Source organism: Microcaecilia unicolor, chromosome 11 (assembly GCF_901765095.1).
Source record: "Microcaecilia unicolor chromosome 11, aMicUni1.1, whole genome shotgun sequence".
NCBI lineage: Eukaryota > Metazoa > Chordata > Amphibia > Gymnophiona > Siphonopidae > Microcaecilia > Microcaecilia unicolor.
The window spans coordinates 65234887-65256759 of NC_044041.1; the positions used below are offsets into that span (position 1 = coordinate 65234887).

The window sequence follows — 21873 nt, forward strand, 5'->3', positions numbered from 1 at the left end:
TCAATAGCTTTGTGTACCGGAAAGGCCTTAGAAGGTCATCTGGTACTAGCCATCTTGGGGTTGACCACCTGAGAAGCCGCAACCTCAGGGTCCTCTATATTCAGGGTTTCCAGCGCCTGAGAGATAAAGGAGGACAACTCCTTATGGAAAATCTTCACGGCAGAAGAGTCCTCTGGTTGGTCAGTGAGGACACCGTCCTCCACTTCCTCTACCCCCATCTGCTCCGAGAGAGCCACCATGGAGGGAGCTGCAGGCGACTGTATGCAGGACCCCTCCTCAGACCCCAAAGAAAACCTAGGCTTTTTAAGGGAGAAGAAATCCTCTGGGGAAAAACCCAAAATCTCTTGGTTACCCCCAGACCCACTGAGAGGATCAAAGGTCGAAGCTGTCGCAACCACGTGAGGGGTGGGCAAGGCCCTTTTCAACAAAAACGCTTGATGAAGTAGCAAAATAAACTCTGGCGTAAACCCCTCCCCCGCAACGGAGGAGGTCGCAGCTATGGCACCTGCACCACCGCCCACAGTGCCTGACGCCTCCCCCCCCAATCCCCTACTAGCGGAGAAAAAGCTTTGCCCAAAACCGCTACCGGAGCCGGCTCCGCGACCGATTGCAAAATCGTGCGAGAATCGCCAGGCTCCAGGTGGGAAAGCACTCTTTCGGGGGGGGGGGGGGGGGGACCACTCCGTCAAGTCCCGTCAAATCAGCGCACCCCACGCTGTAAAGGCCTGCCACCGAACATCGTTTCCCGCATCGGGAACAGCGTTTTACCGCCTCCGCTGCTATCGCCCGCCCCCGAACAGGAACCCAGCAGGACTTAACCCGGATCGGGAAAGCACTGGAACTGACAGCTGAGCCAAAGAAAAAAAAAACTCTCTGACTGCACTTCGAGGCAGACTCAGACAAGCAGGCCACAGAAAACAGGACTCGGACAGCAGTAACACCAACCTGCTCTCAGCAAAAACACACTTCCCTGTGCTTCTCTGTTTCTCTTTTAAACAAATTCTATGGTTCTCTTTTTTTTTTTTTTAGTGAGGAGGCAGAAACAAACAGGGAAGGAAAGGAACAGCAAAAGCCTGTTCAGAGGGAATTTGAGGTGCAGCAGGGACCCAGCAACTGTGTATGCTGCCAAAGGGGGCACCACCAGGCTGCCACCCCCAGCTGAAACTGGCCACCAGCCCAGAAGCACCCTCAGAGGCCTTGGGCCCAGGAGCTGGAGAAAAATCTGTCCACCACCTGCTGAGATACAGACATACTAACTGAGGAAGGAGCTGGCCATCTGGCATCACTGCCTTTAGTTTGTTTATCTCTATCTCCACCTGCTGGTAGGCGGACTTAACCCACTAGTTCCTGGATTCATCTGCTGCATTAAAGGAAAGAAAATTATCAGGTAAGACATAATTTTACCATATTCTATCTACTTCCTTTAGAATTATATTTTATGTATCTGATGTGTAGGGTAGTGTGTTTGTAGTCTTAATTCAAGGGCTTTATATAACCAGGTTTGCTGTTATTTTCCTTTATATAGAAGGATATTAGTTTACTTTGTCTTCCTTAAAAAAAAAAAAAAAACTTGTTCATCGGCTTACTGTAGGCTTTTCTTTTTACTCCCACTTCATAAGGAGGAAACAAGTTGAACTCTTTATATATACTCTATAGAAAGCTGGCCCTACTGAAGCTGTTAGCAGCATTAGTATTTTTTGGAAGGGTAATCAAGAAATCATAAGTGACATAAGGAGAAATTAGATCTTACCTGCTAATTTGCTTTCCTTTAGTCCCTCCGGACCGGACCAGGATTGGACTGATGGGTTGTGCTCGCCTACCAGCAGGTGGAGACTGAGAAAAAACTCTGACTCTAGAGAGCCAATAGGAGCCCTGGCCATGTGACCTTAGCCTCAGTATTTGAATAACAAAGCAGGAAAGAAAGAAAGAACTTCTGTGCCGTATGGAATCCTAGCAGCCACAAAGCACTCGGCAATGCCAAGTATCAGAGCTCACCAGCAACTCTCACCAGAGAAGTGGTATGGCCCAATATGTATTACAGCTCACCAGCAACTCTCACTAGAGAAGTGGTATGGCTCACTTGTACTATAGCTCACCAGCAACTCTCACCAGAGAAGCGATATGGCTCACATGTAATATAGCTCACCAGCAACTCTCCCCAGAGAAGTGGTATGGCTCACGTATAATATAGCTCACCCGCAACTCTCACCAGAGAAGTGGTATGGCTCACTTGTCTTATAGCTCACCAGCAACTCTCACCAGAGAAGTGGTATGGCCCACTTAAGATTTTATATATATTCCATCAACTGAGCTTACCAGCAACTCTCACCAGAAAAGTGGTAAATCATATTTAAGGTTTTATAGATATTCCAGCAACTGAGCTCAGCCACAACTCTCACCAGAGAAGTGGTATGGCGTATTTAAGGTTTTATAGATAGATTCCAGCAATTGAGCTCACCAGCAACCACCAGAGAAGTGGTATAGACCACGTAAAGTTCTGTATATATATAGTATTGTTCCACGAATCGTAAAGGAATGAATACACTTCCTACTGAATACACTTCCTACTTAATAAAAGAAGCTAAAGAGTAGAGAGAACATGGGAGGGGCCTGGTCCGGTCCGGAGGGACTAAAGGAAAGCAAATTAGCAGGTAAGATCTAATTTCTCCTTCCTTAGCATCCCTCCGGACCGGACCAGGATTGGACTGATGGGAAGTACCAAAGCAGTAATCTGAAGGGAGGGACCCTATGAAAACTGCAGAGAAATGTTCATGCTGCATAGGCCACCTGGCGACAACTAACATGTAGTGTGTCCCAATGAGCAAAATAAAATGAAACTAGGACTAAGTTGCCAACTTACCAATGTGCACCGAGAGCACCAAAAATCGCCATAGTAAGAATAGAGCCCGCTTCTGAAGTTGTGGAATATGTTGTAATACGCTGTGGAACTGCCCTCTCAGCGAGAAGAGAAATAGACATTCTCATTTCCTTGATCCTTCGCAATATAGCGGGTTAGAAACAATGAAAAACTTTTACGCCTACTGGCTAGAAGGACAAAACCAATAAGAAAAAACCGATTGGGAAAGGTGAAAACTTTAAACTACAGCAGACCGAAAAGAAGTTACCAACCGTAGAAGTATTCCACACATAGATCTACTTGCTGCAATGGCTACTGGGAAACACTGCTTGAAGAGGAAAACTTTATAGAAAAAGTTATGGCTACTAGAAAACAGAACTTTAAGAGTCTGTTCACCTAGTTCACCTAGCTGGTGGACGAAGCGGGAGGTACAGGTGCAGGACTCCTTTAAGAAACCGCTTTGACAGTGGATGCTGCATAAGCGTGCGGTTGTCAACAGTATCATGCATCACTGATAGAGCTGCCAAATGAACTCTAATGGATGAGTAAGACAGACAAGATTTCGCAAGATGCAGAAGATATTCCAAAACATGCAAAATGGATACTGTTTGTGGAATGAAGTGGCGAGAGGAGTACCACAGAGTGAACCGTCGCCACTTTGATTCATAGGACTTTAATGTAGATTTCTGTCTGGAAGCAATTAAAACTTGAAGTACTTCCTGCGAAAATATCAAAGATGTTGCAGACCCAGTAACCACGCCATAAGTTTGAGTGACTGGGGGTCCGGATGTAGAAGGGTGCCTTGGTTCTGCGTAAACACCTAGTGAGATGATGGAAGAAACGCATAAAGAAGGCTGAAAAACCCCTGCTGGACGTTGGCATCTGTCCCTGTCTCCGTCAAGACTGTTGCTGAACGGAAGAAGCAAGAAATGTTCGTGAGCCTGAAGGCAAAAAGAGATAGCCCTGAAGTGTCGCAGTGAGGAAGTAAGGCTGAAAAAATGAGAGTCCATTCACCTAAATGCAGGGTGACATAACTAAGAAAAAATGAGTACAAACTCAAGAGTATACTCTTAACTCCTCCTTGGCGGATGACATAACCCATTGCCATGGCAAGGACCAACATAGCTCTCTCCGCCTTGTTTGTCAGTAGGGAAAACAAAATTCACCCGAAGGTAAAACGAATTGCTGAGGTCCCCCAGAAAAAAAAATATATACAAACAAGCTTCTGCCAAAAAGTGTACTGCACGAAGCATCCCAATGACAGAACTAAGGTTCTTGAGATAACTAGATGACACTTAAATAGTGCGATTGATGACCCTGAGATTCGCAATAGGATGAAGGAAAATTCCTTCTTGGGCATTAGAAAGTAAAATTGCATTCTGCAGAATAGAGCGAGGAAATGGCCGAAGGCCCAAGGTCACCAAGAAAAATATAAACTGGGATGTTTGCAGAGGAGACAAAAGACTGTGCGCCAACCTGACTAAACAAAGAGAAAATCAGAGATATCTGATGAGAGATCAAATGAGAGATCAAATGAGAGGCCTGGCTACAATCACCACCCAACCTAAAGACTGTAAGAAATGCAACACCCGGTGCGTGACCTGAGAACTCTGCTGATAAGACTTTCTCCAATTAGGCAGTCGTCTAGGTAAGAATGAAATGACCCTAAGAGCGCAATGAACATCCTCTTAGATCTATAAAAGAACGGAAGAGAGAGTACTGCTGAAAATGACCGGTTAATGCATAAGCAAAAAACTAGCCATTCTCTGGATCCTGAGGAGAAGAGGAAGGGTGACCAAGGACACCAGTTAAATAGGGCTACAAACTCCAACCCTATCTCTATGGCGTTCCATAGTTGGGTAAGTTCTGAATATAAAAAGTTCTGAATATAGGAGTCCACCAGCTATGGTAGTACGCTCCGGACAGAAAAAAATTGTCCCAGTATGAACGTCTGATTCACCGGCCTGTAATTTCTTGGATCTCCCTAATCCACATACCACTAATCCACGTACCACGGTCATGCGTCCTCCCTCACTGAGATGTAGATTGTAAGCTCCTTTGAGCAGGGAACGTCCTTCTTTGTTAATTTGTACAGCGCTGCGTAACCCTAGTAGCGCTCTAGAAATGTTAAGTAGTAGTAGTAGTACCAGACTCACACCCAATAGATATGAATGTTGAGCTTGTTTCAGGTTAAAACACCGAACCTAGGCCCAGGGTCCCCGGTGTTCCTAGTGGTGAACAGCCATGGCAAATATTGTATGCGTTAGTTTGCAGAATTACTGCAAAGCCTTGCTTTTGGAGCAGAGATTTCTGTTCGATACTCTCGTGAGAGGTTTTATTTTTTTTTTTTTTTCTTTTCTTTAATGCTGTTCTGGCTGTAGAAAGGTGGACATTTGAGCTTCCCCAGAATGGCAAAACTTATGTACCTATGCCCATTAGATATGAATGCTGGACTTGATGGACTTTAGGCCTTACCCAGCATAACCATACTTATGTACCTATGGTATAAATACACAGGAAGTGAGTGAATCCCCTTCCAATTGAAAGAACACTCTGGAGTGAAGGCGCATAGAATGAAAATGAAAAAGGACAAACTTGGAAATTACCTGTAACGAAAAAAGTGAAGTTGTGCCACAGCCACTTGGTGAAGGCAGTGTAGACAAGACTGTATCTGAATTCAAGAAAGCTTGATATAACATCAGGTCTCTAAGGAAGAGGAAGAGATAGCAGATGGTATGTATAGGCATACTGGACCAAACCAGGATGTTTATAATCTGCCAATGCTGAACTGATAGAGTAGAGACAAACACGAGTAGATGGTTTGAGGACCGTCCACTATCTTTAAGTGAAAGGATGACTTTATTCTCTAAGTGACCATATGTCCTGTAAAAACCAGAAGAAAGCTAAAATGAAAAATGAGAGGCTTCAAGGCAGTTGGAAAAGAAGGGAAGACATGAATAAAGCATGCCTGCTAAGGCAGCTGAGTGACTGGGAGCTTGGTAGACAGGACTGTCCCTCAGAGAATATGAAAGAGCTGATATATCCCCATGGCATCTGAACAATATACTGTATGCCTCTAGAGAAGGCTTCTTAAAGTCGGAAAAAGAAAACACTGTATAACACTACAGCCATTGAGAGTGTCTGTTAAGTTCTTAAAACACTATATAACATCATACGCATGGAGTAAAATGCTTGAAAGGAACTAAGATATTATGGTCAGAATTGCAAAGTACCAATCAATTGACTCTTAGACAATGTAGTCCTATTCACCAGGGAATGAGAAAGACAGAAATTTACTCTATGCCTATAGAGAAAGTTTCTAAAGTTCTTAAAACACTGTATAATACTACAGCTATTGAGGAAAATACTTGAAATGAATTATGATATTATGATAAGATGTAGATTTTCCATCAGGCAATGAAAAATGACTGAGCACCAGAAAAAACTAGTGTTAACAGCCCCGTGATACATAGAAATTTAAAAGAAGAAAAGCTTGTTATATATCCATATATGAAAGGAGCCCCCTTTCAACCAAATATTGCCTGCTGATGTGAAGAGCATTTTAGAATACGCCGTTCAGCACATACAAAAGTGTACACATCTTGGAGCCGAACTGCTCTATGAACTGCAGCCTTACCTTCAGCAGAGAGATCCCCGACTGATAAGATGGAGGGAGAAACAAAATGGCCGCCGTTCGCTCCACTGGCCCTGTGGCGATCGTCGACAGCGCGCCCGACACCTCCGAACAAGCGGAGCCCAGTGGAACGGCGAAGAAACAACAGCCGGCGAAAAAGGCCCCGAAAAAACTGGAGGCAGCACCGGACCCGAAGAAACCTTGAAGGGAGAGCAAAATTTACATGTTCCGGCTGCGTGAACTGCGCGACGCTGACCGACAGCAGCTGTTTGAACTTTTAAGCCATATCGGAAAAAACAGGTGGCCGCGCTTACACGGTTCGCACCTTTCTTTTTTTTTTTTTTTTCATTTGTTTAAACTGCCGCCGCCAAAATGCAAGAAAATGGAGGAAATTAAATCTGACGAGAAAAATCGCTGTTTAAAGTCACAGATACTGAATTATTTTCTTCTGTTTGTTTTTTTTTTGTTTTTTTTTTTTTTATAACCCCTCAATCATAATAAAACACTGGAGCTGCCTGCTCGTTAGAAGTCTGGGGAAAGAAAGGCTGCTTCTTTGAATTTACTTTTATTTGATTTAATTCTTTTAAAGCAGCTACCTGTTAAAAGTGGCTGCCTCTCCCAAAGACGGTACACCTTTCCAGAGAAAGGGACGGCCCTTCCCTGCTAAGCCAGGGAGATGGGGAGGAAGGGGGGTGGACTCGAGACACCCGAGTTTAACACCCCCGAGGCTGTCAAAGAAAGAAGAGAAAGGAAACCCTGTCAAGCCTCTAAATAAGATTCCAGGCACAGAAGAATTATCACAAATATCTGTAATATCTAAAGAGAAAAGGAGAGAGACTAATGGGCTCACTTCCTACCTGCTGGGAGACTGAGAAAATACTGAGGCTAAGGTCACATGGCCAGGGCTCCTATTGGCTCTCTAGAGTCAGAGTTTTTTCTCAGTCTCCACCTGCTGGTAGGCGAGCACAACCCATCAGTCCAATCCTGGTCCGGTCCGGAGGGATGCTAAGGAATCATTGTTAATAGAGATCAGTTTTATTTCTGGGTTTCTACTTAATCCCTTGAATTAAGTGTACAAACAAACATACTACCCTACACATCGGCTATATAAAATAGAGTTCTACAGGAAGTAGATAGAATTACACCAACAGAGTGAATCTGAACAGGTTGTTAGATCTCACATTAAAGTAACTACCTGCATCTTGTAACTTATAGAACAGGTGAAGGAAAAAATATGGTTGGGACTTTGGTAGTCCTTTCCTTTCTATTCACAGGTACAAAAAGCTCCTACATTTGAAGTATGGCTATGAAACATTGTGCCCCCAAAGCTGCTGCTCTTATTACAGCTTCTTCCTCTGTCCAGAGGGAATGCTTGATCCAAGGTGGTGGACTGGTTTCTTGTGCTAAATATATGTACATTGAATCCCTCATGCAAGAAGTATCTGTGACAAGCAGAAATCCATCTTGAGGTATTGGGGATCTCCAGCAAAAAGAGAAAGGAGATGTGCAGAAAGAGGACAGCTGGACACAGATCACCAGATCTTGCAAAATCAACCCCCCAATTCCTTTGTTTGAACTGAAGAAACAGTTTGCAGCTCTGGAAGTAGAAGACCTGAAAATATCTCAAGAATAGCTCAAAAATCTCAATGCTGATGGATCGGTGGCCAATAAGAAGCAAAAGATAACCTTTGAAGACACATGGAGTTTTGTGAGCAAAAGGGGAAAAGGAATAACTCTGTTTTATCGCCATCTCCGGGGGGAGGAATTAATTAAATTTCCATATATGAAGGAGTGGGAGCGAGATTTAGGGAGTGAGCTGAATGTGACTGAGTGGAAATCTATATGCAGGGAGGTGAATAAGGCGTCAATATGTGTATTGATTAAAGAAAATGCATACAAAGTATTAAGCAGATGGTACTACACACCTGACCGTGTGAAAAAGATGTATCCTGATGCTAATGATCAGTGTTGGCGATGTGGAAAAGCAGTGGGAATGTATTGGCATATATGGTGGTCATGTACTGTTCTGCAAACATTTTGGTCAGATGTCGCAAGCTCTCTTACTAAAGCACTGAAGGTTGATTTCCCCTGTGATCCTAAATGGTGCCTTCTGGGGGGAGGGAATAGAAGGGGTTTGAAATGGCATAGACGTGTAAAACGCATAAGTCTGGCGGCAGCGAAGTCCCTCATAGCTTTTCACTGGAAATCGAAATTGGGACCGACCGGACAGCAATGGGCAGCAAAAATTAAAATAGTGGCCGAGATGGAGAAACTAACAGATCGCAGACTGGGGCGATTAAAATTAGATGCTGAGGAGTGGGTACATTTGGATAACATACTGGGTGAAATGTAAAGTTTGTAACATGTGTTCAGTATTTTGAGGTGTTATGCTTGTTAAGCTCTCAATAAAAACTTTAAAGTAAAAAAAAAAAAAAGAAGCAAAAGATAGTGGTGGTTGATAATTCTCTTCTGAGGGGTACATAGGTGCCCATTTGCTGACCAGGCATGATGTCCAGGGAAGTGTGTTGTCTGCCTGGTGCCAAGATTTGAGATGTAGCAGAAAGTTTGCTGAGACTTATCAAGCCTACTGACCACTATCCTATGCTGCTCATCCATGTTGGCACAAATGATACTGCTAGGTATCCTATTGAACATATTGAATGTGACTACATGGCTCTGGGACAGAGGGTGAACCAGTTAGGTGCACAGGCGACATTCTCATCAATCCTTCCTGTTGAGGGTAAAGGCCGAATGAAGGAAGTTCGCATTCTGGAGCTGAATGTATGGCTGTGTGGATGGTGCAAATGTGAGTGTTTAGGTTTCCCAGACCATGGGATGATTTTCCAAGAGCTGCTGAGCAGATATGGTGTCCATCTATCAAAGAAGGGACGAAGTGTCTTCCGTAACAAACAGGCTAATGTACTAAAGAGGGCTTTAAACTAAATTCACTGAGGATGGGTGAGAAAAGCCCCAAAGTTATTAATAACTCCCAGGAATGTAAGACATCAAATACCTTTATAGAAGTGGGGAAAAAGAGTAATATCTCGAGAGCTTTGTATACCAATGCCCATAATATGGGAAACACTTCTAGATCTAGAGGCTGTAATTCTAGAAGCCAACTAGGATTTAGTGGCAGTCATGGAGATGTGGTTCATGGAGAACCATGAATAGAATGTAGTTCTCCGAGGACAAGCAGGCTGCTTGTTCTCACTGATGGGTGACGTCCACGGCAGCCCTTCCAATCGGAATCCTTACTAGCAAAGTCCTTTGCTAGTCCTCGCGCGCCCGCGCGCACCGCGCATGCGCGGCCGTCTTCCCGCCCGAAACCGGCTCGAGCCGGCCAGTCTTCCTTCGTCCGCACTCGGTACGGCTGTGTTTTTTGCCGTGTCGAGCCCCGGAGAGTCGACCTCGCGCGTCCGTTGTTCAAATCGACGTGTTTTTTCTTCGGAAAAGATTTAATTTCGTTCGGAAAGTGCTCCGCAAACCCCCTTGGGTTTCGTTTGCCCCTTCCCGTACTTCCAGTCTTTGCCCCGGTAAGTTTTCTTTCGTCGTCGGGGTAGGCCTCTTTTCGGCCTCTATGCTCGTGGCCAAAATCCAGTCTTACCAGCTCTACACGAGCATACACATGCGGAACAATGTGCGGCAGTTGGTGGGCTTGGTTGATGCTCTCCCCCCTGAGCAAGCCAAGCCTTTTCAGGAGGTGGTCAGGCAGCTGAAGGCGTGCAGAAAATTCCTGGCCAGAGGGGTGTATGACACCTTTGATGTTGCGTCCAGGGCCGCTGCTCAAGGTGTGGTGATGCGCAGGCTCTCATGGCTGCGTGCCTCCGACCTGGAGAATAGACTCCAGCAGCGGATTGCGGACTCGCCTTGCCGTGCGGATAATATTTTTGGAGAGAAGGTCGAGCAGGTGGTAGAGCATCTCCACCAGCGGGATACCACATTCGACAAGTTCTCCCGCCGGCAGCCTTCAGCATCTACCTCTACAGGTAGAAGATTTTTTGGGGGAAGGAGGACTGTTCCCTACTCTTCTGGCAAGCGTAGGTACAATCCTCCTTCTCGACAGCCTGCGGCCCAGGCTAAGCCCCAGCGCGCTCGCTCTCGTCAGCAGCGTGCGCCTCAGCAAGGCCCCGCGGCTCCCCAGCAAAAGCAAGGGGCGAGCTTTTGACTGGCTCCAGCAGAGCATAGCCGACATCCAAGTGTCAGTGCCGGGCGACCTGCCAGTCGGAGGGAGGTTGAAAGCTTTTCACCAAAGGTGGCCTCTCATAACCTCCGATCAGTGGGTTCTGCAAATAGTCCGGCAAGGATACACCCTCAATTTGGCCTCAAAACCTCCAAATTGTCCACCGGGAGCTCAGTCTTACAGCTTCCAACACAAGCAGGTAGTTGCAGAGGAACTCTCCGCCCTTCTCAGCGCCAATGTGGTCGAGCCCGTGCCATCCGGGCAAGAAGGGCTGGGATTCTATTCCAGGTACTTCCTTGTGGAAAAGAAAACAGGGGGGATGCGTCCCATCCTAGACCTAAGGGCCCTGAACAAATATCTCGTAAAAGAAAAGTTCAGGATGCTTTCCCTGGGCACCCTACTTCCCATGATTCAGGAAAACGATTGGCTATGCTCTCTGGACTTGAAGGATGCCTACACACACATCCCGATACTGCCAGCTCACAGACAGTATCTGCGATTTCAGCTGGGCACACGTCACTTCCAGTACTGTGTGCTACCCTTTGGGCTCGCCTCTGCGCCCAGGGTGTTCACAAAGTGCCTGGCTGTAGTAGCAGCGGCACTTCGCAGGCTGGGGGTGCACGTGTTCCCATATCTCGACGATTGGCTGGTGAAGAACACGTCCGAGGCAGGAGCCCTGCAGTCCATGCAGATGACTATTCGCCTCCTGGAGCTACTGGGGTTTGTAATAAATTACCCAAAGTCCCATCTTCTCCCATCACAGAGACTCAAATTCATAGGAGCTCTGCTGGATTCTCGGACGGCTCGCACCTATCTCCCAGAGGCGAGAGCCAACAACTTGTTGTCCCTCGTCTCGCGGGTGCGAGCGTCCCAGCAGATCACAGCTCGGCAGATGTTGAGATTGCTGGGCCACATGGCCTCCACAGTTCATGTGACTCCCATGGCCCGCCTTCACATGAGATCTGCTCAATGGACCCTAGCTTCCCAGTGGTTTCAGGCTGCCGGGGATCTAGAAGACGTGATCCACCTGTCCACGAGTTTTCTCGAATCCCTGTGTTGGTGGACGATTTGGTTCAATTTGACTCTGGGACGTCCTTTCCAAATTCCTCAGCCACAAAAAGTGCTGACCACGGATGCGTCTCTCCTGGGATGGGGAGCCCATGTCAATGGGCTTCACACCCAAGGAAGCTGGTCCCTCCAGGAACGCGGTCTACAGATCAATCTCCTGGAGTTGCGAGCGATCTGGAACGCTCTGAAGGCTTTCAGAGATCGGCTGTCCCACCAAATTATCCAAATTCAGACAGACAACCAGGTTGCCATGTACTATGTCAACAAGCAGGGGGGCACCGGATCTCGCCCCCTGTGTCAGGAAGCCGTCAGCATGTGGCTCTGGGCTCGCCATCTCGGCATGGTGCTCCAAGCCACATATCTGGCAGACGTAAACAACAGTCTGGCCGACAGACTGAGCAGGATTATGCAACCTCACGAGTGGTCGCTCAACTCCAGAGTGGTGCGCCAGATCTTCCAAGCGTGGGGCACCCCCTTGGTGGATCTCTTCGCATCTCGAGCGAACCACAAAGTCCCTCAGTTCTGTTCCAGGCTTCAGGCCCCCGGCAGACTGGCATCGGATGCCTTCCTCCTGGATTGGGGGGAGGGCCTGCTGTATGCTTATCCTCCCATTCCTCTGGTGGGGAAGACTTTGTTGAAACTCAAGCAAGACCGAGGCACCATGATTCTGATTGCTCCTTTTTGGGCGCGTCAGATCTGGTTCCCTCTTCTTCTGGAGTTATCCTCCGAAGAACCGTGGAGATTGGAGTGTTTTCCGACCCTCATCACGCAGGACGAAGGGGCTCTTCTGCATCCCAGCCTCCGGTCCCTGGCTCTCACGGCCTGGATGTTGAGAGCGTAGACTTTGCCTCTTTGGGTCTGTCAGAGGGTGTCTCCCGCGTCTTGCTTGCTTCCAGGAAAGATTCCACTAAGAGGAGTTACTTCTTTCTGTGGAGGAGGTTTGCCGTCTGGTGTGACAGCAAGGCCCTAGCTCCTCGCTCTTGTCCTACACAGACCCTGCTTGAATACCTTCTACACTTGTCTGAGTCTGGTCTCAAGACCAACTCTGTAAGAGTTCACCTTAGCGCAATCAGTGCATACCATTACCATGTGGAAGGTAAGCCGATCTCAGGACAGCCTTTAGTTGTTCGCTTCATGAGAGGTTTGCTTTTGTCAAAGCCCCCTGTCAAGCCTCCTACAGTGTCATGGGATCTCAATGTCGTTCTCACCCAGCAGATGAAACCTCCTTTTGAGCCACTGAATTCCTGCCATCTGAAGTACTTGACCTGGAAGGTCATTTTCTTGGTGGCAGTTACTTCAGCTCGTAGAGTCAGTGAGCTTCAGGCCCTGGTAGCCCAGGCCCCTTACACCAAATTTCATCATAACAGAGTAGTCCTCCGCACTCACCCTAAGTTCTTGCCAAAGGTGGTGTCGGAGTTCCATCTGAACCCGTCAATTGTCTTGCCAACATTTTTTCCCCGTCCTCATTCCTGCCCTGCTGAACGTCAGCTGCACACATTGGACTGCAAGAGAGCATTGGCCTTCTACCTGGAGCGGACACAGCCCCACAGACAGTCCGCCCAATTGTTTGTTTCTTTTGATCCCAATAGGAGGGGAGTGGCTGTAGGGAAACGCACCATATCCAATTGGCTAGCAGATTGCATTTCCTTCACTTACGCCCAGACTGGACTGGCTCTTGAGGGTCATGTCACGGCTCATAATGTTAGAGCCATGGCTGCGTCGGTAGCCCACTTGAAGTCAGCCTCCATTGAAGAAATTTGCAAAGCTGCGACGTGGTCATCTGTCCACACATTCACATCTCATTACTGCCTGCAGCAGGATACCCGACGCGACAGTCGGTTCGGGCAGTCAGTTCTTCAGAACCTGTTTGGGCTTTAGGATCCAACTCCACCCCCCGAGGGCCCTGTTTGTTCTGTTCCAGGCTGCACTCTCAGTTAGTTGGTAAATTTTTTAGGTCAATCTCAGTTATGTCCTCGCCGTTGCGAGGCCCAATTGACCATGGTTGTTGTTTTGAGTGAGCCTGGGGGCTAGGGATACCCCATCAGTGAGAACAAGCAGCCTGCTTGTCCTCGGAGAAAGCGAATGCTACATACCTGTAGAAGGTATTCTCCGAGGACAGCAGGCTGATTGTTCTCACAAACCCGCCCGCCTCCCCTTTGGAGTTGTGTCTTCCCTTGTATTGTCTTGCTACATACTGGACTGGCCGGCTCGAGCCGGTTTCGGGCGGGAAGACGGCCGCGCATGCGCGGTGCGCGCGGGCGCGCGAGGACTAGCAAAGGACTTTGCTAGTAAGGATTCCGATTGGAGGGGCTGCCGTGGACGTCACCCATCAGTGAGAACAATCAGCCTGCTGTCCTCGGAGAATACCTTCTACAGGTATGTAGCATTCGCTTTATACCTGGGTCTAATCTATTCAGGAAGGACAGGGTAGGAAGAAAGAGTGGAGGAGTGGCATATTTAAGAATAATATTAAAGTGACAGAATTAAAGGTCATACGGGGTAAGGAAGCAGCGCTGTGAGTTAATCTGGAAAGAGGGAATGGAAAATGTATTTACATTGGTGTGATATAGAGGCCTCCTTCACAGTCAGAAGAAATAGATTTAATTGAGGACATTCACAAAATAGCTAGGAAAGGGGAAGTAGTATTGATAAGTGATTTTAATATGCCAGACGTTGATTGGGGCGTCCCTGCTTTGGGGTCATCTAGAAGCAAGTGGATCTTGGATTCTATAGAGGAAGAATTGTTCCAGCAGTTGGTAATGGAACCCACATGGGATGAAGCTTGTAGACCTGATGCTTACAAATGTAGATAGTGTTTCTGATGTTACAGTAGGAGATCATTTGGCATCTAATGATCACTGAATGGTGTGGTTCAGTATTATGACACAAGAGGAGAGGGCTTATTCAAGATTGAAGGTCCTAGACTTCAAAAGAACTAACTTTGCCAAGATGTGGGAATATCTCAAGGAAGAGTTAGTTGGATGGGAACAGCTAAATGAAGTAGAACATCAGTGGGCTAAACTGAAAGGAGCTATTTTAAAGGCAACAAACCTTTGTTAGAAAAGTACATAAAAGTATGAGGAAAAGAAGGCTGTTTTGGTTCTCAAATATAGTAGCTGAAAAGGAAAGGGACAAGCTATTAACCTTCATAAATTACAAGATGACTTGGAAAGAGAAAGACAGACAAAAATATATGGAAGAGCTAAGAGTAGCTGGAAAAACTGTAAGGAAAGCAAACTCCAGGCTCCGCTCATTCTGCCTCGCCTCACCCTATGCCTGGAACAAACTTCCTGAACCCCTATGCCAAGCCCCCTCCCTACCCATCTTCAAATCTTTGCTCAAAGCTCACCTCTTCAATGCTGCCTTCAGCACCTAACCTTTTGGAAATCTAGACTGCCCCACTCTGTCTGTACACTTGTCTTTTAGATTGTAAGCTCGTTGAGCAGGGACTGTCCTTCTATGTTAAATTGTACAGCGCTGTGTAACCCTAGTAGCGCTTTAGAAATGTTAAGTAGTAGTAAATGGAAGAAAAGATAGCCAATATGATAAAATTGGGGGGAAGAAGACATTTTTCAGATTTGTAAATGAGAGGAGGAAGTGCCAAAATGGCATTGTGAGGGTCAAGCGTAAAGGGGAGGAATATATAGAAGCTGATAACTGTTAGATTGTAAGCTCTTTGAGCAGGGACTGTCTTTCTTCTATGTTTGTGCAGTGCTGCGTATGCCTTGTAGCGCTATAGAAATGCTAAATAGTAGTAGTAGTAGTAGTTAAGCAGTTCAGCTTTTATCTTTATTTCTGTTCTTGTACAAGTCTCCTAAGACCTGTTACCTGAAAGTCTCAGTATCTTGCAGTTAACTTTGACATACCAGCACACCTGAAGTTTCTTTCTTTTCTGATATTTTTTTCTTTCTTTCTTTTCTTTTCTTTCTTACATTTATATCCCACAATATTCCCACCCAAGAGCAGGCTCAATGTGGCGTACAATAGTTAATAAGCAAACAATAGTACAAAGTACAGTAGACAATGAGGCATATTTTCAAAGCACTTAGCCTCCCAAAGTTCCATAGAAACCTATGGAACTTAGCCTCCCAAAGTGCTTTGAAAATATGCCTAAATGTACTCATATTCAGCAGCTCAGAAGGATTGCCTCATGGTACAGAGACTTTGTGATTCTGACAGTTGCTTCAGTGGATGGAGACAGAAATCTGAGAAACCCAGCTTTGCTGAACAGGTGAAAAAACACAGCTGGGTTTACAGGAGAGGATCAGAGCTGGTCTGCTGGAAATGTTATATCTTAACATAAAGATATGTCCAAGGTAAAAAAACCAAGTTCTCTTCAAAGCGTTTAACAGGACATGAGCTGACTGAAAGTAAAATGGAGAAAGAGAGAGGGCCAGAAAGTAGGGGGCACACAAGCCCAGAGGAGAAGGTAAAGACCAATAGAAACAGAGCTTGTCAATGAGGTGGCAAGCGTGGTTGCATTACCATAAACTACACTACACACAATGCCTAGCTCACATGACCTAGCAGTGAAATAATAACAAACATTAACCCATTCCAGGGTTCCACTGTAACTTAAGCAAGGCTGTCAAAAGACAGAACAGTTCTGTGTTCACGGATGAAAGGCCAGGGATTGGACCGCAGAAAACAAATGCTAATGGAGATGGATATATGGTGGCCCAGGACCGATTCTCAGAAGACTGTGTTTGTGAAGAGCTAGCTAAATTAAAAATAGACAAAGCGATGGGGCCTGATGGGATATATTTGAGGGTACTCAAGGATCTCGGAGAAGTTCTGGTGCTCCATTGTGTAACCTCTTCAGTGCTTTAGAGTCTGGAGTGGTTGCGGAGGACTGGAGAAGGGCGGAAGTGGTCCCTCCACACAAGAGCGGAAGTAAGGAAGAGGTTGGGAGTTATAGACCTGTCAGTCTGACCTCATTGGTGAGTAAACTAATGGAAATGCTTATAAAGCAGAGGATTGTGAGGTTTCTCAAATCGAATGGACTGCAGGACCTGAGGCAGTGTGATTTCACTAGATAGAGGCAGTTCTTGTCAGACAGATCTGATAATTTCTTTGACTGGGTGACCAGTTGGACATGGGAGAGGTGCTAGATGTGGTGTACTTGGATTTTAGCAAAGCCTTTGACATGGTTCCGCACAGGCAACTGATAAATAAACTGAGTGCCCTCGGTATGGAACCTAAAGTGACTCCCGGTGGAGGTCGTGGAGACAAGAACTGTGTCTGAATTTAAGAAAGCATGGGGTAGGCATGTGGGATCTCTTAGGGAAAGGAGGAGTTAGTGGTTACTGAGGATGGGCAGACTGCATGGGCCATTTGGCCCTTATCTGCTGTCATGTTTTTTTTTTTCTTGATGAGCTCTGTAAAGAATTTGGGGATAGCTCTTTTTCTGTTTTAGTTGCTTACATTTTTTTTTAGTTCCTAGAGGTTTTGTTTTTTTTTTTGTATAGTTCCTAGAGTTTCTGGGTTGCAAGCTGCAATTTTTTTCCTAACAGGTTCAAGCCCTTTCATTTTGGGGGAGAACAGTTAATTACTGCTTTGTGTTTTTTTTGTTTCTTTAATACAAGAATACTGAAGGAGTGATGGGTGCATAGAATTCTATGTAGGATGACATCAAATCAGTGGTTCTCTCTCTCTTTCCATCTTTTGGAATATAAACACACCTGTACTAGTCTGGCAAGACTCAAGGAAAGGAAATTAGATGACACCTAATTTCTCCAAATTTCATTTCATTCCCTTCCAAATCTGAACCATGGATTACCAGTGGTATTAAACTGGAACATTTTAAATTCTTGATGTTACAGTTGAGACTAAGTTGTACCAGGACACTGAAGACTGGATATTTCTCAGAAAGCTAAATTTAGCTTTTGTTAATATAGACATTCATTCTTTCTTTAAAAAAATGTATATCCTGTACAATCCTTCCACTCTCGGTGGATCACAGCATAACATACATAATTTTATTTAAAGGGAGGCACACACACGCATTAAAAGGTTCTTGACTAAAACAAATCTGTCAGTAAAACAATAATGAGCTTAAACACCCAGCTTTAAACCACGGTAAAAGCTTGGGCAAAATTAAAACCTTCAATGTTTACGGATCTGAAGAAGTGAAGTCATACCTCTTAAATTAAAGGGCAACAAATTCCACTGCTGTTAACAGCTCTCATACATTACTACTATTAATAGCATTTATATAGCGCTACCAGACAACACGCAGCGCTGAACACCTGACATAGAGAGAAAGTCCCTGCTCAAAGAGCTTGCAATCTCTGCTTAGTCACCTAGCTTTCCATCACCAGAGTGTGGTGCAACTGCCAGAGCCATAAGAATCTTTCTGGTGGGGTGCTCAGGGTATATAGACATCATACATTTGCTAGAAATAAGCCTGCTTTCTGTATAAATAATGTTTGCTACTTAAACCTACCAGCAATGGCCTTTGAATGTAAATACGATGTATCCATGATTTAGGGAATGAGCCTTTGAGCCATCTGTTGAGCACTTTTATTTTGTACTGGATAGGTGGAAGTTCAGTGTCTGCTGCTAATGGAAGTGCTGGGAGGGGCTAACAGACATGCAGTTCAGGGTACATTGAAGAGACTGAGGAAGCTCTGGAAACAGGTAACTTCTCCATTCTTTTCTGACTAGATTGTCTGGCCCATGTGAAGTCACTTTTTTAATGTGGTGATGTGTTGATTTTCATAGAACCCTGGTCTTGTGGATCAGTATTTTTCTACCACTTTTTGTCTGGAACTTCATCAGAGTTATGCAGCGATGCTAGGGATCCTAGTGCAATTCTGCACAAGTCAGAAGGAGATGGAGGTTATCAGAAGATACAAGGTAAGTTTTAGACTCGATCCATCCATCACTTAGATTTTGTAATTGTAATTTGTGGTATTTGATCAAAAATAGCACAATTATCAGGAGACATAGGTCAAGTTAGGTTGACTATAGTAACTGAGGATTAGCAAAGTGATAGCCAACAGTATGGGGCATATAATAAATGTAAATTGCTTTGGTTATATCACAGGAAGGCAATATATCAAATCCATGACCCCCTGGAAGACACAAAAAATGAGCTAAATCCAATGTGTTGCTCAGGCAAGGGGCATTCTGTTACAGTGGAAAAAGCATTAGAAGTGATGTATGAAAATGCTGAAATGCCCCAGAACAAGCACAGGGAAGTTGAGAGAAGTTAATGGGCAATGAAGATTTTAGGTTGCCATGGGCAGGATTGTGAAGAGAAAGGGAGCAAGTGAAACTTGGAAGACAGTGAATGCAGAACCGGTGCAGATGGGGCAAGGGGAGAAGAATTCTCAATAAAAGAAAAGACAGTGGGAATAGTGCTGTGATAAGGTGTAATATGATTTAGATGTAAGCAAGAAGTGAAGCAAAATCAAAGAATGTAGCAGGATTTAGTAACAGAGGAAATAGGCAATGTAAATCACCTGTATTAGCAGCCAAGAAATTTAAGATATCAGATACAAAAAATGCTTAACTAGTACACAGTTTTGTGAGTATTTGTTTATTCTCTGTTCATGGCTGCACATGTATTTTTAGTTTTGCTACAAGATGAGGAAACAGATCTTTCATTTCAGTTCTTAGCAAATGGAAAATATCAAGCTGATCTGGCTTGGGGCAAAACTCCCATCTGCCTGTTCCACTTCCCTTATTCAGATGTAATTTTTGTACTTTTGTTTTACTGTAGAGCTCTCTGCTGGATTTCTACATAAAGATGGTCCTGATGAGCAAACAGAAGCCAGAAAAACATGTCCTGGTGAGATCAGCATCTTTATTTTGTGATTCACTATAGTGATTTACTATAGTGGTAATGTTATGTCTAATGTGCTTTTCTTGTAGGATGCCTGTGGTCCACTAGTTCGACACATTTCTCACACAGAGTTCAAGGACCTTATGCTGCCCACGCTACAGAAATCCCTCCTCCGCAGCCCTGAGAATGTTATTCGGAGTGAGTATGTTAATGGGATAAATGGGCTGGATGAGGAGTGTTCACCTAATGACTTGGTATACCACATTTCAATGAGGAATACCAAAGCAGTCTACAGTAAAATATCACAAACAAGAAAAGAATACAAATAAATTAGGAAAGAAGATTGTAAATAACAAAGGTTATGAAAGTTAGAAAAGGGGTCTCACTTTCATTGTATAAGAAATGGTTCACAAAACAGGTGGTGAAGAACTATCATCAGTTAGGCCCATAAGTTTGAAGAGTAATACAGAGAGGTATGTGAATGGTAGACAGATTCATGTGGGAGCCGAGTGTGCATGAGAGAGTATTTATTGGAGAGTTGTGTGGGGGGATTGTGTGATGGTATGACTTACAGAATAAGGGAATCCCACACTCAAAAACTCAACTTGAAGAGAAATACCACATCTATATCATTGGAGAGCTGTATAGTGTATCTATACTGCTCTCCATTGCTTTTTACAAACGAACCACTACAGAGGCAATCCTGTATTCTTTGATGACAATTTTTTAAATAAGCTTTTTAAATAAATAAAAATATTTTGGTTTGGAAGGAGGAACCCTCTGTATTAGAGACGGTATGCATCACTAGGTGCTAATTCTAGCTTATGTTCAGCAATTGTGAGACTCGCAAGAGTCGCAAGGGTCTTACCTGCTACAGTTTTTTTTTTTTTTTAAAGATGATACCTTTTTTATTGGACATAACAATACATTTCTTGATTAGTTTTCGAAGGTTGCCCTTCTTTGTCAGATCGGAAATAAGCAAGTGATATCAAAACTCAACTTCACAATTTTGTACGGGCTGAACCTTTCTACTGATTAAATCAACACTTAGATATATACAAGGTTCTGAATGAATTGTGCACACTTATGTATGCATAGGAGGAAAAAGCCTCGAGCAAACTCCTGTTTACTTCAACATATAGTTTAGTTTTCAACATTTTTATTGATGACAATCAAAATTAGATAACATAGCAACATCATAACATACATAACAAAAAGCCAGTGAGTGAGTCCGTCATCAATTTTTTCTTTCACCTTTTCACCCCCCTCCTCCCATCCTCCCCCCTCCTTGCCCCTCTCCCCTCCCTCGCTTGCCCTAGGGCTTGGACTCTGATAGTCCAGGGCACCCCCCCTCTCCCCTAGTGGAGCCATATATATCGTATGGACGCTTTCTGTGGCTCCTGACAGTGTCATCCTACCCCTTATTCAGAAGCAAGCTTCGCCCTTTTGGACTCAATGTCTGTAAATAAGGGCCCCAAATCTGTGTAAAATGCGCTAAACACTTCTGGGACCCCTTAGCCCCCCTAGCCTCCCAAGAAGCCAGCAAATGTACTTGATTTCTCCAGTGCCAGTAGGCTGGCGCCTCCGGTACAGTCCAGTATGGTAAGATGCTTTTCTGGGCCACCAAACACAGTTTACGGCTCAGGAGTTGAGCTGTCTTAGTTTGCCTACGAAATGACCCTTGCGTATTCAGCACAAAGTCGTCCCAGGATCCTGTCACAGGAGTCCCCAACAGTTGAGTTAAGAACTTAGTAATCTCCCCCCAGAAAGCCTTCACTCCGGGGCATTCCCAGAAGGCATGATATAATGTATGTGGGAAGTGGCCGCATTTAACACATGTGGCCCCCTGCAGGAAATCTACATGAGCCAATTGCTGCCCCGACATATATGCCTGTAAAATGACTCTATACCCCACTTTCCCGGAGCCTCTCATCCAGACTAATGGCTGGGATTCCCTGCAACGTGAGCCCCACATTCCACCCCGTTAATGTTGCCCCCGATTTCCTGTTCCCATTTTCTCTTGATTTCTGCAAAGTTTTTAGGGGGCTTGCGCCTAACCAAAGCTTTATGGAGTGCTGACACCGACATTCCCGTGACTTCCATTTCCCGGAAAAAATCTCGTAATTTGCTTCCCAGTCGTTGCTGTAGCAATTCTGGATCTAATACTGAAATGTAATGTTTAACTTGGGCGTACACAAACCTAGCCCCCCAAGCCACCCCTATCCGAGTCTGTAGTTCTTCGTATCCTATTAAATTCCCCTCCTCCCTTAATAGATGTTCAATCTTTGTTATTCCCAACCGCTCCCACTCCAAAAACGTTGGGTTATCCAGGCCTGGTACGAAAG

The 21873-nt window shown here is 45.1% G+C and overlaps 1 protein-coding gene across 1 annotated transcript in view; it reads left to right on the forward strand.

Moving 5' to 3' along the window:
- The window catches only part of GCN1 (GCN1 activator of EIF2AK4), a gene marked incomplete in the record, with an annotated part of 339178 nt that overhangs the window by 49684 nt on the left and 267621 nt on the right, over positions 1–21873 (forward strand). The window contains 4 exon segments of the mRNA XM_030219069.1: positions 18280–18378; positions 18463–18597; positions 19466–19534; positions 19618–19726. Coding sequence (XP_030074929.1) covers positions 18280–18378; positions 18463–18597; positions 19466–19534; positions 19618–19726 — 412 coding nt within the window.